The sequence below is a fragment of the Pseudopodoces humilis genome, chromosome 1 (assembly GCF_049639895.1).
Source record: "Pseudopodoces humilis isolate 2021_Gansu_Grassland_sample_001 chromosome 1, ASM4963989v1, whole genome shotgun sequence".
Taxonomy (NCBI): domain Eukaryota; kingdom Metazoa; phylum Chordata; class Aves; order Passeriformes; family Paridae; genus Pseudopodoces; species Pseudopodoces humilis.
The window spans coordinates 134,351,332-134,366,967 of NC_142200.1; the positions used below are offsets into that span (position 1 = coordinate 134,351,332).

Genomic DNA, 15,636 nt, shown 5'->3' on the forward strand with positions numbered 1-15,636 from the left:
GTCCCTGAATGTTAAATTAGTTATGAATGTAGCTGTTTTTTAATTCTGTTGAACTTAATGCAGTGGTTTGTGCTGTACTGCAGTAAAAGTAAAATCAGTATGAGCTTCAGATTTCCAAAACTAAATAGTAATTTGCCTTCTTAGTTGAAAAATCTTAATCTTAGTAATGAGAGTTGTAATCTGTCTATCCAAAAGGTTGGAATTATCCTGTAAATTAAAGAACTAGCAATTGCATTGTTTCTTGTTTTGACCAGCAAGTCCATAGCACAATTTTGAACATCTTTTTAATGATAGGTGAATGCTGTCAACAGCTACTTTCCATGCTGGGAGGAATAGATTCGTTGTTGGCTACTCTCACTAATGTCATCCATATGCTGCTTAGCAAAAGAATGGTGCATTTGTATGGCAGTTCTCTCCCATGGCTTAAGCGAATCAATTCAGTAATGAATTTAGTTTATAACTCTATCTCTTTTGGGGCATCAGAGCATGTCTATTCAGAATCACATTTTACTCTTTCTCCTTTTTTACTATCTCGCTGTCTTTGTTGCAGGGTATATCTGGATAACTGCACCTGGTGCTTGCTTATATTGATAAGGATAATTGCATGCTGCACATGTGCAATAGGCTATTTAAAAGCAAATTGTAATTTATTTATTTATTTTCTTTTTTAATATAATCAACTACTGTCTTTTTATTAAGCTTCACATTCACTGTTTAAAGTTGAAATTTTAAATTGTCATTTAATAATTACTAAAACAAAAGAAGATATAACCAGGCAACCAGAGCAGAGTGCAAAAAACTGTTTTCCTCCCACTGATATAAATAAAAATGGTGAAACTAAATTTAAAAAACTTTCTCAAAGAAACACGTTGAGGCAAACATGGTAAAATCAAGAGTGAATAGGCTTCTTTATACAGATTTTGTAGTGTGTACTTCAGTCATGCAAAAAATCCCTAGAATTTAAGGTTCCTGGGGCTTGATTATATTCAGTTAAATCCTTAGTTTAAAAGAAAGAAATCTGCAGAACTGGAAGCTCCGGAGTATTGACTAATTTTTTAATGTCTGAAATCTGATTTTTGATGTTCTTTCACTGAAGTGAGAAATTGATATATTGTTATATTTTCTACCACTAACATCTTTCTTCGAATATTTTACTGCAGGATTTTCAAAACCGTGCTGCAGTTTGTGAACTGAATATAATTCCACCCTTGCTGGGACTACTGGAATCTGAATATCCGGTCATTCAGTTGTTGGCCCTTCAAACCTTAGAAGTAATTAGCAAAGAGAGAGAAACCAGGATATTACTGGGAGAAAATAAGGGTTTAGATTGCCTTCTGAAGATACTGGAAAACAATGTACGGTTTACTTGCCTTAAATTTTTTTTTGTTCTTTGTGCTGATGTTTGTATGACTAATAAAAAATATTACTTATTTTATGGAAGAGACATGTAAGAACAAAGAGTTACTTGGAGGGAACTATGATAGAAATAGGATAAGCTAGGATATCTAGCTTACTAAGAAAAGAAGCAAAGACATTTCCCAAAGTGTTTATTATTCAATTTTTGAATTGAGTTTACTTTATATAATGGCTTTAGACACAATTTCCTATCATTGTTTATGTTACTATGAGACTCAGTTTAGTGCTTCTTGAGTTCAAGTATCACAATGAGAAGTAGAATGCATAGAGATATCAGTGAAGTTTTTAAGTTTTAAGATCACAGGCCCTTTCTGAGTACCTGACTAACCCGCTTTGATGTAAATGAAAGACTTCTGGGGGTTTTACTATTTTTAATAAATTTTGTTGAATCTTAAGCCATCATCAAATAAATTATATGGAAATGTGAATTTGTAAATATGTACTTTGCAGTACAAATAAACTGTCCAAAAGAAAGTTACAACAATTATCCTACACACATAAAAGCCTAAGATATATTAGTCCTGATTTCAAGATTGTTTGGGTTTTTTTGGCTTTTTTATTTTTAATTTTTATTAGGAACTCAGTGATCTACACGTTGAAACTCTTGCTGTGTTGGGAAATTGCCTCGAAGATGTGCATATTCTGCAACAGATTCAGCTGACAGGAGGCCTTAAAAAACTACTTTCATTTTTAGAAGTCTCTACTGTTCCTGATATTCAGAAGAATGCAGCAAAGGCAATTACCAAGGCAGCTTATGACTGTATGTGACTTTTCAATAATCCATGGCCATGTGTGGTGGTTTTACCATGAAATTGTTTATGAAGTAAATTTTTATCCAGAATGAGGTCATCTTCTCTGGTTGATGGTAGTACTTGTGCTGAGGAAAGCACTGGCAAGAATTAATTACAGTGATGAGTCTTGCCAATCAGAGCAGCAATTGGAGATTATATCTATATATTTGAAAATGTTGCAGTTTTGCTTCAGTTTATTTTTAATTTATTTTTATTGTTTGAATATATTCTTGAAAAATGCTGTCCACAAAGGAAAATGGAGCTTTGAAAATATTATCCTTGTCTTTTGTTTAGTGATGCCAGCTGACTGCCATCTTAAGCCACCTTTGCTGGCACTGTTTCTGCCTCTATCTGTTAAGACTTCATTGCAAGCTGACTTCCTTTTGCATTCAACTGCTTGTCTAAATGTCAGGCAATTTCAAATACAAATTCCTTTAACAGAAGCATGAAAGGAAACCTTTCAAATGGCTTGCAGATTAATATTCCCAGGGGAGTTAAATAGTTTCATTGTAATCTTTTTATAATTATTCATCCTATAGTTCTTTTTTATATACTTTTTTTTTAATTCACCGAGGAATTCTAAATTAGGCAGAACATGCTCATCATTTATGCCCACAAGGATCCTCTTCTAATCAAACTACATTTGAAATTCCTTCCATACATTGGCTACTGAGTTGCAACATGTGCCAAGTAGTGTTGTGTAGCAAAATGCAATGTAACTAATAATGTACTTCTGACTATATATTTTTGTTCTGTCAAGGGATTTTTATGACAGTAGAATTTAAATATTTCATTCATAGTTCTGGCACCTTGTGGTTGAATTATGTGGTTGTGGCTTTATGTGTATTTTAAAAATATGTCATTTAATTTAATCCATGGGTAAAATAATCTCTCCTTTCTGTCATATTTCAGACATCCTTTCATCTCTCCCTGTGCTATCTTTCTGATTCTTTTCTCACCTAGTTTGATATTCTGAATATTTGTAATTATTTGGATTGAAAATGATACACAGTGTCCGAGTATTCTGTGGGTTTCTCTGTGCTTTTGTCATTATCTGTTGGAAGCTTGGCAAGTCACTGAAAATTGTTTTCATTAATGTTCAGGTATCAAAGATAGGAAGGGACCTTCTTATGTCAGTATTTTCTTTCTGTATTTTCCTGTGTTGTTATTTTATTATGCTACTTAGGACTGTCAGTATCATTTTTATAGTCCTGTGACAGGCTTGTAAGTTGTATGCTAAGCAGATTTATATTTGCTCCTACTGCTTTCTACCGCATCTTACTCCTTTATCATATTTATTTCCAAATAAGCATAGCCTTCTTTTCCTCTTTCACACTTTTTTTTCAGTTTTTGTGGCCTAATATTTTAGCAGCTGTTAGTAGAAGCATGTCTGATCACATTTTTAAAGCACGGTTGCAAGAACCGCACATAATATATTACAGTACTGCTATGATCTTATATCATGGGATGTTACCGTCAGTGAAGATGCATCTTCTTGTCATGCTTCTTTACAAATGGAGTCAATGAGGTTTCATTATAAAGGTTTGCTCTCTTCTTCAGTCTATGACAGTTAGTATGGATGCAGCAAGCTGGGAAAATACATCAAAAGAAGATTTAAAATATTTGCTTTCAAGCTGTAGAATTTTGGTGACACCCAGTTAGACAAAAGGAAACTTGTCCTGGTGCAGTGGAGAACACAGTCCAGTAAACTTGCTGCTCAATGTACCCCCAAAAGTACTGAATTTTTCAGCTACATAGAGATACTGGAATAAAGTCAGCCTTGCAGTGTAAAGAAAAGGCCATTATAAGAAATAGCCCAAGTGCAAAAATAAAACAAATATTTTCAGTTTTTGTTTGTTTGATTAGATTTTGGTTGTAAGCATACTAAACAGCCTATCCAAAATGCAACTAATGTACACTATACTAGTACTTGCCTTTATGTGAATCCAGTATAATACAACGCAGCTCTTAGTTCTGTAGTGGCTTTTTCATTAAATTTGCAATAGCTAATTCTTCAGGTTTGATAATCATGGTTGCAATTTACCAACATTTCCTGTATACTTGGGGAAAAAAAATACTGCTTTTCATTGGAATGGAAAACCTACTTCTGCTATGACAGAGCATATATCTAGCTGTTTTTTTAATCCTGGAAGCTGAGTATACAGCAGTATCTGGTTTTGAAATTATTATTTTTGACAGATGGAATTTGGTTTTGGATTTTTTTTTTTTCCTGATAGATGTGATCATAGCAAGCAGTTTTGTTTTATGTCCCTTTCAACCCTTTGGAAAGGGACTCCTGTAACTTGGTGTTGTTGTTACAAGATATATTTATCCCTTAAGAGTTATTCTCAGTATCAGAATAAATTACATGGTATAAACATGATATTCAACTTTAAATAGCATCTCTAGGATGCTGCTCTGCTTAAGTGCATTAAAATGGATCATATTTCTATACATTATCATTATGCCTTTGTCCCTGAATTTATGTTTTTTTTGTTCTGTAACATAATTTTAAATTTAATATATTAATTTATTGATGATTTTGTTTTGTATGCTCAGAATTGCAGTGGTGAATTATACTGTGATTCCTGCCTTGTCCACCCAATAATGCAGTCATTTCAGAATGCTAAATATAATCTAATGCTATAAATTATTGAATGTCTATGAGTGGATTATCTGGACTGTTGATTAAGGAGAGCCTGATTTTCCCCTGACAATGCCAGAAATAGCAGCAACAAGAAAATGCTGTGGGGTTTATGTGGAGAAAGTGATGATCACACTTGCTCTGCCAAACTTCTGTTTTGAAGCTCTCCACATTCTTTCTGTGTATCCCAATGCATCTCATGCTCAAAGGAAAGCACACTAAACATGCTCTATAGCCTGATTAACAAATGCACTTAGTAATACAGGTCTTTGTTTATCTGCATTATCTCAAGATCAGTGGGAGATCGTGATACTATTTAACATTAACTTTTTTCATTTGAAATTGGTATAAATAATTCCATAAGGTGCTGGTAGTGCAAATAGTAATCAGTAGAATTCAGATTATGATTTTGGGCTAAGAAGGGGAAATAAGAAAATACATTGAAAAATAAAGGTTGTCTCACCATGAGGTCAATGCATGAAAATCTGGACAGAATGGTTGATACTCCAAGCTCTTTTAGTCATGTGTGCTTGATTTTCCTTCATGTTAAATCAATGTATTCAAATTACTTAGGGGTCAAGAAATTAATCACTGTAAAAATGGTGTTGGCACTGACATATGAAGTACTTCAGTATAAATTATGCTTTTCAGTTGTGCAGTCTTTCTAGTCTGTAGTAAAGCACATAAAGGAAACAACTCATGCACATTAGAGAGAGGATCAGCAGAACATGTTCATCCCTTAAATACAACTGGCACCTGGATATTGAAATATGAATAATTTTCATTGATCTGGCTACCTAAATATACATGCATACTCTTTATCATAAGTTCAAATTCAAGATTTTTTCCATATTATTATAAAAATATTTTTCTGTTTAAAGTATTTTTAATTACTATTTTCAGTCATTTAAATTATTTATTTATATTATTATTTCATAGAGGCATACATTATCTTTAAAATAAGTGATTGCCCATCATCATAGCTGCTTTTAAAAGCAAAAATAATTTTTTAAGAACATCTGTAAACAAATAACTTGCTGTACAATAAGTTACTGAGGCATGAAGAACCTCTAGAGGTCATTATTAGGGATTATGGGCTACCTTGACAAGCAACAGGCCAGCAAAATACTTGATAGCTTGTCAAAATAGTCTCTCATTCCATTTGAGGCCTTCTCTTGAGAGCTGGCTGATTGCATCAAGCTTGTGGCCAAAGTTCTGCTGATACTTAAAATCTTCTCTGTTTTATTTATTGCATCTTTGTTTTGTGATTTTGTTTGCATATCTGAGGATTCTAAAAGAGTTTAAAACTGAGCTGAAGAGGAGAAATTGACTGCACTTGTCTCACCTACGTGCTTTGAGTCATTTCTGCTTTTTTACATTTTTGATCAAACGTGCTTTTCATTGACTTTGCAGACTTGTATTTTTTTACTTTCATTCACTATGGATTCAGATTTATCTAAAAGAATACTTAAAATATTTTTTCCCTTTAATTTTTTTTATTTTATTTGAGGGACAACAATCCAAACAAGGGAATGATCCCTTAGAACAGTAGCAAACACTGGTAAAATTTCTAAATATTTTGAACTCCTACTGACTCCTCAGTTCCTAAAATTCTTTAATACATTTCAAAATTCTACTATGTAGATATAATTTCCAGCATTTAATTAATCTGGTTTAAATTATGCATATGGTTAAATGTTTATTGACTCTCATCATTGTAGAGTTTCTGTGCTGTCCATGCTGCTCATGCCTTTCTGCATGAGAAAGTTTCTTTCAGAGATCTTTGTAAGAAACCCCTGCATTTCTGATCTCACCAGTTTCGGGCTGAGGGAGTTTGTCAGTTTATTGGTATCTACAAACAGATGTCTGTAGATACTTTGTGGGTGCTGTGTGTTACCTGTGCAGAGGAAGGAGCATCTCTGTCCTTCCACAGCTGCTGCCAGTGCAGTGTAGGCCAGCAATGAACACTGTGCTAGACAACAGAATTCAAATTCCCTGCAAAGTGGGCGTTAATGAAGAACTGCAAGCTGTGCAGAATTTAAAACTTTATTTGTAATGCTCCTTGACTTTTTTTGGCTATTTTAATACATTGGGTGATATTTCACCAAGTTCAATTGTACATTTACTTAAATTTTATGCATTTGGACTTTGTTAGCATAAACTTAAGTTCAGCATGATCCTCAGTAAGTATGATCTGTTCCATTAGAAAAGCTGTTTCCATCAAGCCTATAAGCATTCTGTGATTTTAAAGTCTTGCAGAGAACAAACTTTGCATTCTGTTGGGCTATGTATGTTTATACTGTGTTTAATAGTAGTTATTTGGGCTTGGTTCGGAGTTCAATGAAGCCTAATCCAGGAGTTGGATTTGGATGATCTTTGTGGGTCCCTTCCAACTCAGGATGTTCTATAATGGGATTTGGCTCAGGTCCTTTGTGCACATTTCTTAATGGCTGGTGCCTGTTACCAAAATATTTCCAACAACTAAATGAAATCAAATTCATGTCCTTTCACTGATCTGGAAAACAAATGCAGATTAATGCTATTGTTATTTCTCATTTAAAGCTGAAATACGAAAAATCTTACATTGGGAAGAGGTTGAGAAATTTCTCCTAAGCCTTTTGGATACTAACAATGATGAAGTTAAAGTTGCTGCTTCCCAAGCCATTTCTGCCATGTGTGATAATATAGACAGTAAATGTGTCCTTGGATTCCAGGGTAAGTAAGATGGGAAAGGATGAAATGTGAATTTGTGTTTTTTTCTGTTTATAGGGAGAATGTTACAATTTTGCAGACTGCCGTGGTTTATTTAAATGTTCATATATACAATTATTTCTTTCAAAGGGATTCCCCAGCTAGTACAGTTGCTAAGCAGTGATAATGAAGAGGTAAAAGAAGCTGCAGTGACAGCATTAACTAATTTGACAACAGCCAGTCCTAGAAATGCAAGGTGAGTCTGCAATAATGAAATTATTATTTAAATTCTAATCTGAAGTGATAATATTTTGATTTTTAAAGAATGCCTCATCTTTTCCTTATCCTACAAGTGAGGTCTGTTTCAATTTGACTATAAGGCACTTTTTGGTGCTTATGAGTCACCTGGAATAGCTTAGTTCTCATCAGTGTTACAAGAGTTGTGCTGTCTCTAGTAACGTTAGCTTCATCAAGGAAAGCTATGAAGCAGATGTAATGAAAGCAGAGGTATAAATCATGTTTTGAAGAGAACATATGAACAAAATATGCCTTATAAGCTAAAGCATTTGATGGGGAATTCTTTTTTTAAATCCAAAATCATTGATATATTTTAAAACTTGATGGTTCATAAAACCTTTTTGACTGATCTAAATTCATTCTTTGAAGGAGATTGATCTCCTGAATATTGGCATTTTTTTGCTCTTCCTTTTTTTTCTGTTATTTCCCAAGCAATAGAGAATGCTTACAGTGCATTCTCTGAAAGAAGTGTACCTTCAGAATCCAAAATTTTTAACAAAGGTAACAATGATTAGCTCGTTATATGTTCCAGAAGAATTGTATTAACTAAATTCTACTGTCAGCTGCAGCATTCTTTTATGTCGACTCTATTAGATGGTCCTGTTCAGGGACAAATAACAGAGCATGTGACGTATACAAGCAATCACATGTAACTTACAAACAAACAAATAAAAAAATCCTTAAAAGTTTCCTGGAATATACTTAAAGAAGTTGTAATCAAGTCACAGGCATTCTTTGAAGTGAAAAAGTAAAATAGTTCACAAAATAAATTGTTTCAATTTCTTGATTCAGCTCTAATAGTCACTAGTATTCATTTAATGTTACCAGATGGAGCAATAATTTGACACAAGAGAATAATACTCTGTTCATAGATTCACATAGTACATTTTTTTTTTGTCTGATATTCTGCTCTCCTCATGTGCTGGACTCTTCAGTTAGTGTCAGTGGGATTCACACACACATAAAACGAGCACAGTGCTGGAGTCCAGAGGTCAAACTTTCAGCTCCACTACAGCTGGTTTTCGTAGTGCAAGCCCTTTGAGGTTTCACATTGTGAATAGGAGATCTCTGGAGAGTTTTGAGTTGGTATAGCAGCTTATGCCAACTCGTTCCATTTCTTTTGCTAAGGAGATAGTCAGGACATTGTTTAACTCAACTGCTGGAACAATTCTCTGAGACCTCAGGCAGGGAAATAGCTGTCTCTGTTCCTCTGCGTTATAATGAAGTCTGTATTTGTTTCTTGCTGGGTAGAGTCAGGAAATTGTAAAGGTGGCTTACATACACTTCTCTCTCCTCACAATCCAGCTTCAAGTACAATGTGGGAGCACCAGATAATCTAATCAGAGGTCTTCTGTGAAAATCAGGAAGCAATAATTTACATTAAATATGTATATTGGATGAATTCCATGTGACTATATAATTACTTCAAAGCTTCATTTCTAAATCAAAACCATTAATAAGTCATAGAAGGGTCTGAGTGTGACTAGGATCTATAAATGAATATATAGTGTTGAACCCTTAGCTGATACAAATTGGTATAGTTCCAGCTCGCTGACTGACTATCAGGCCCATATTTATTTTGTATTCACATAATAGGAAAAAAAATAGTTTGGAGAAAATTCATTCCAGATTGAGTTACCATAATCATATTTCATACTAGAATGTTTCATTTGTATGTCCTGTAGACTACTAAAAATAAGTGTATAAATAATGAAGATGCTGATGCACTTTTATAATAATGTAACTTGGCCGTGTGATTATGTTGACAATTTTCTGATCTCAAATGAAACTGATTAGACTAGTGCCTTTTTATCAGTTATGTATTAGGTTATTGTTAAAAACCCTCCAGGAATATAAAATCAGAAAGGTAGTGGCAGCAGGTGGACCTTATGTGGCAATAACAAAATGGGTCCAGTGAAGGGGAAGACTATTTGCTCAAAGTGCTTTCACTTTTTACTGGCCAGTCAAATATTCAACTTTGTTGTACTCATATGCATGTGTTCTGCTGTCTTTCATTTCATGAGCATTCTTCTATGTTATATTGATTGAAGGATGTGTACCTTGCCCTTTTATTTGGTACAGTATATATTTGAGGATATAAAATGAATACAAGCCATTCCTATTTTTTCTGGAGATTTGTTGTTCTTGTTAGGAATATCAAAGTGCTGCCAGCTTTTCATATAATACAGAAAAAAATACAATTTAAAGCAATTGTGTAATTAAAACTCCCACCATAGGTAGCTCAGAAAGATAAAGTCTTCCATTGATTAATAGCACAAGAACAGCATAGGCAATGGGCAATACTACCCCCCACTAATGTATATTAACCTTGACCTTTAGGTGCTTCCCCACAGCAATGAAAGGCTAGTTCTATACCCCTACCCAATCAATCCTTTGTTTCTCAACTGAGACAGCTAATAAAGGTGTCAAATATGGTGGAGGTTTGGTAATTAGAACACCTGTTCACGATAAACAGGACAGAGACCAGCTTGTCACAAGTCCTTAAGCAACCATGATTTGGCAAAAATAAATAAATTAATGAATGACTCTGCTTCCCACAGTATTTTAACCAAAAATCTAGAGCAGAAGAGGACTGTGTATAAGTGGTTTGAGTTTTCAGGTTTACTGCAGAACATGGATTTTCAATAGGATCTCTACCAGAACACAGAACAAATAATATAAATAACTTCTAAAATATTTCAATATTTAAGTTTTTGCTGCAGAGCTGATGTTGTGTCCTACTTCATTAGCACATAGGGAAAAATACAGTGGTCAAATACCTCATTAGTTTAAAGACTGACACCTTCACCCTGCTTTTATAAGAATTTTGCCATAAGGACAGAGTTTTAATGCTGATCAATATGAATGAAAAATCCTTGTAAACTTGTTAATAATTAGACTCAGTAAAAATAAAATTACAAAGTACACTGTAGTTTAAAATCCTATGTGCTTTTTCTAACATGTTATGTTACTATGTGTGCATAGCTCCAAGGTCATCCTTGATGTATATGTCAGAATTTGTTTCTGTGGTCTGCTTCTGGAAAAAAAAGAAAATTTTGTTCAGCTGGGTATTTGCATCCATCTTTTCTATCACACTTTTTTTAAATCCAGAGCAATAACTTGCTTTATTGGAAACTGTATATAGTTATTTGGACAGTAGAATGCCATTTAAAGGATCTCTGAAGCTCTCTGGTTTTACTGTGTCCAGGCATCAGGCAGTGTGGGCGCAGTCACCTCAGTAATGGATGTGAGGCACAAATGGAACAATTGCACACGAACAAAGAATCAGCAGCGTCATCTGTTGGGCAGGAAAATAAGTAATTCTGTGCCACGCATCTAATCCTGGAACAAATGACTTACCTCAGCCTCTGCCTATTTTTTCTCATTTAAAGTGTAATCAATTATTTTCACTTTTCATGTATTTAGGATGAGGTAATCATGTTAAATATAAGTGCAATATTAGAAGTAGCACATAGAAATAAGCTCTCATGTATACCAGTTAGTCAGACATTAATTTGACCAGGTCTTTTCTTCAGTATTGTCGTAGCACAAATGCCATTTCTAATAGCTGCCTTCATAAATCTGGCAGTGTCTGAATTCTGGGCATCTAATGGATTCGCCACTAAAGGAAAACATATGCTCTGGAATTTACAACTTTGGACTTGACATGAAAACTAATTAATAGCCTCGATAATATTTGTCCTAAATTGTTTATTTTAAGTGCAAAATTTATAGCATTCAGTTAGAATTTGGTCTGGGGGAAGAAGGAAAAGGATGTTTTTTCTTTCTCTATACCAAGGGCTGCAGGAAGTTGTGGTATGTGACAGACTTATGACAGAATATTTCTCCTGGGGTTTATAATGAGTATCATGTGACAGAATTCTGTTTTATATCTGGATTCAAGATACTAAAGTATCATCCCAAAATTTACAAAGTCAGCAAGATTTCTATTATTTTATTTTCTAATTCTTAAATCCTTCACAGGAACAGAGAACCTATCTGAATTTGCAAATTATGGTTATATCCATATAGGCAGTTCTAGGCATTAGTGCAGAATCTGAACGTATGGTTTCTCTATTGTATCATGATTGTCAAGATTTGAGATTAGTTTGGGATAGGAGGAGAGGCTGGGAACTCATTGGTTATGGACAGTGCCCAGTGAGGAGAAAGTGAGTTGTTCCCTTGACTTTAGTGGGTGTTATAGCTATTATTCCAAACTGAAATTCATACACTGATCAAATGACTCAAAATACATCTTCAGTCTGTTTCACCTGTAGTGAGAGTGTCTTACCTTTTTAAACTGAAATTTTCAGTACAAAACAGATTTTTTATTTTTTTAAAATTGTTTATAAAACAAGTATGGCAGTCAGGGAATAAATTTGAAGAATATCCAGTTTTTCTTACATTCCAAATATTGTTATTATTAGGTAGTGATTACTACCATTAGGTATTAAAATCACTAGGTAGTAATCTTCTCTGTTAGAAAATGGGAAACTTAGTAATAGGTTTTTCTCCTTCAAGACTGTAGACAGAACCTAATTCACATAAATATTAAAGTGCCAATATTATGTATGGTAATACATTTGTGTGAATATATGTGTTAATTTATGGGAGCAGGAGCACAAATTTCTAGAACAAGAACTACATTTAATAGCACAAAAATGTGATGATCCACTGTAGGTTCTGTCTTTTTTTGTGGTTTAATATTTATTTATGACATAAGTTTGTTTTTCTGAAGGAGGAAATCAACAATAGAATGCTGGTTATATTGTGTAGATGTAATATGTTTTAATACTGACCCCTAGTGACAGAATTATGTTTTTGAGCTAATGTGCTGCAAGGTAAAGGGATGTTTTTTGAGTTTTGTGGGTCATGCTGTTACTTTTTTACATTAACATCTACATGTTTACACCCTGTAAAATACAGTTATCTCATGCCACTAACAGGTTCTTCTTTTTCCTTTCTCTTACTGTATATCCATATTGTGGGAGGTACTGTATTATAAAAAAAGGAAAAAAACCCAAAAACAACGAAGTCATTACCCACTACCTAAGAGCTCACAAGCTTTTCCTTGCAAGTTACATCTTGACTTCCATTGGAAACTGAAAAATGTTTAATGACAAATTTCTCCCTTGGCAGAAAAGCTGAGATAAGTTCTGTGTCTGGGATGTCACTCAGAAATGGGCTCCCACTAAGACTTTAACATCACATCAGAGGACTGATACACAACCAACGGACACGTGCCCTGCTGGCGGTCAAAAATATTTCATACAGCCAGCTGTTGTATTTTTCTCTTAGATTGAGAAGGTGTGGCTATATGGGAAAGTCCTTCTGTAACTGTTTTCTTCCCAGTACAGTTCTTCTTTCAAAAAAAAAAGTTATGCATTCTCGTGCATTTTTTTTATTTTTGTTTTTTAACTTTGGTGTTATATTCAAGACAAAGACAAATACAAAGCATTTATCTCTATGTAACACAGATCTCATGTCACCACATCTTAAAGTACATGGAAACCTAAGTAGGTCCAAAATATAGTTTCAGACAGAGCACTTCTGATCTGGGATGATGATAACTGCGTAGAAATTTTACTCCTTGTAGATACAGCAGAATCTTTTGGCCTGTTTGCACACCCCTACTTTCAAAGCCTTGCAGTATGATCACTGTTTATCTTAGCTGTGGATGGCTGGAATTTCACTCAAGAGCATGTTTGTTGTCACCTGTAACTTCCCATGATAGATTTCTGTGGGATCAGGTGAAAACTTTTTCTTCCTGGATGGAGACTCCTAAGCCTGGAAAAGAAAACTTTCTTTTGTGTAGTAGCACAAGTACCATGATTACTCTTGAGTGTGTATCCTTGCGATGTCATTCAGTGATATGCACTGAGATAAATTATGCTTTTTATGAATTAAAAGTGCCAAGGGTTATTTTACATATGAGTAATATTTCAGACAAATTATCAGTGCTTTTGCATGCACATTTTCTTTGTAGTAGATTTCTAACCTAAATTATTTATGTTTTAACTTAATTGAGTATAGTGTGAAGTTGTTTCTTTTAAGTGTCTTTAAGGAAATTTCAGTATTATGACTGACCATGCAAACTTAATTCTGCCCTGCTGTGAATTTAACCTGTGCACTGACTATGGCACATTGTCCACTTTGACTGTCATCTGGTAAAAATAAGCTTTCACAAGTAACCTTAACATTTGGACATACGATGTTAGTAATTTTATCATAACATAGTAGTATGTGTGTATTTTCTCAGAGATGTAATTTAAAGAAAGAAAGCTAAAAGCATCATTTTCTGTACTGTAAACCATTGTAAGAGCTTGAGCTTGTAGCAAGGCAAAACAGACTGCTGACATTTGAGATATGTGCACAGTTGTCCAGAAAAGAGTTATCCAGAAGTGAAAGCTCAAGTTCACAATCCAAAGTACTGTGTGTAGAGACTGACTTGGCACAGCTCTTTTATCCTTCCTCAGCTGCTGCTTCCAAAGATGAAGAACAACCATGGTCTCTCTCCTCCCTGTGTTCAGAGGAATTGTGAGGACCCTGATTCTTTCCTTCCACCTTCATGAAGGCTTCTCTGACAGCATATGCATGTTCCCTCTTACTTTGCTTTTGTAACAGTGTGGATTCCAGACTCTGAATATTCGTGCCTAGTTGCTGATTTGCACATGCACTACTTCTTGGGTCAGAAAAAAGAGAGGGAGATTGTATTGTTTTCATGAGCTCATCCTGGCTGGAGGTATGTGGAATCTTTTAGGAGCAAAAAAGAGTTTCTGTTGTTGAATTTCAAGCCTTCCACATAATATTGGAAATATCAGAAATTCTTTACAAAAGGTTGGAAATAGTAATATAACTGAAAGTCTCAGGCATCATGAACAGATAATTCATTAGCAATGCTCCTTTAATATTTTAAATTAGGTATACTTTAGTTTTAGAACTGAGATCTCTAACTTTGTCAGATAAGTTCAATGATAGACTTTAGATCTCTGTGAATTGCTGAATGAAGGTCAGGTATTACAGTCTCTGCTAACCCAGACAGTTTAAGGTTTTATTACGTCAAGACTGTGGGGTTTATTGAGTTTTGGTTTTGTTGCAGTTTTAACAAGATACTCGTCATTAGAAAATAGGAATAGGGGGTTCAGTTCCTGAAATGAAAAATTAATATGGTTTGTTGATATCAATATTTTTATTGAAGCACAAAGGGCTCCCAGATTGTTGATCAGAGTCTCTTGTGCTAGATTCCCTTACTCAGAATAAACATACTGACATTAATTTCCCTTGTATAGTGAAGAAAACAGAAGTAATATTAGTCTTTAAATGAAATACAAGTGATTATTTACAACAGGCAATTGCTTTTGAAAATAATTAAATCACAAAGTGAAATTTTTGGTAAGTGCAGAAGACATTTATTGGATATGATTATTCTGATGGCATAACAAGGCTAATGAAGAATACTAATACATTTAAGGAATTAAAAAGAGGATATATCTTGAGGCTTTCTCAAACTTCTGGTTATGATATTTTTTCTCAGACAGAAATTGCGTAAGAGAGCTGGATCAAAAATGCCTTGTGTGAAAAAGAAGACATGCGATTTAACACAGATAGAGTTGATTTTAAAAAATGTGTGTAATTAGATGCATAATTCTTATGCATAATTTACATGTAATTATGTATGAAAATGAGCTATGCACAGGCATAAATGGCTAGCTAAGCACCTCACACACAATCACAGTAATTTTGCACAGAAATTAAACATGCAGTTGCAAACACATTTGAAGAAAATGCAGTCCAGTG

At 34.2% G+C, this 15,636-nt stretch overlaps 1 protein-coding gene across 1 annotated transcript in view; it reads left to right on the forward strand.

The window, feature by feature from the left end:
• The window catches only part of ARMC3 (armadillo repeat containing 3), a 62,664-nt gene that overhangs the window by 22,560 nt on the left and 24,468 nt on the right, over positions 1-15,636 (forward strand). The window contains exons 8-11 of the mRNA XM_014248365.2: positions 1,161-1,355; positions 1,993-2,176; positions 7,414-7,566; positions 7,693-7,798. Of these exons, the coding sequence (XP_014103840.2) occupies positions 1,161-1,355; positions 1,993-2,176; positions 7,414-7,566; positions 7,693-7,798 (638 nt within the window). The remainder of the gene's footprint in view (positions 1-1,160; positions 1,356-1,992; positions 2,177-7,413; positions 7,567-7,692; positions 7,799-15,636) is intronic.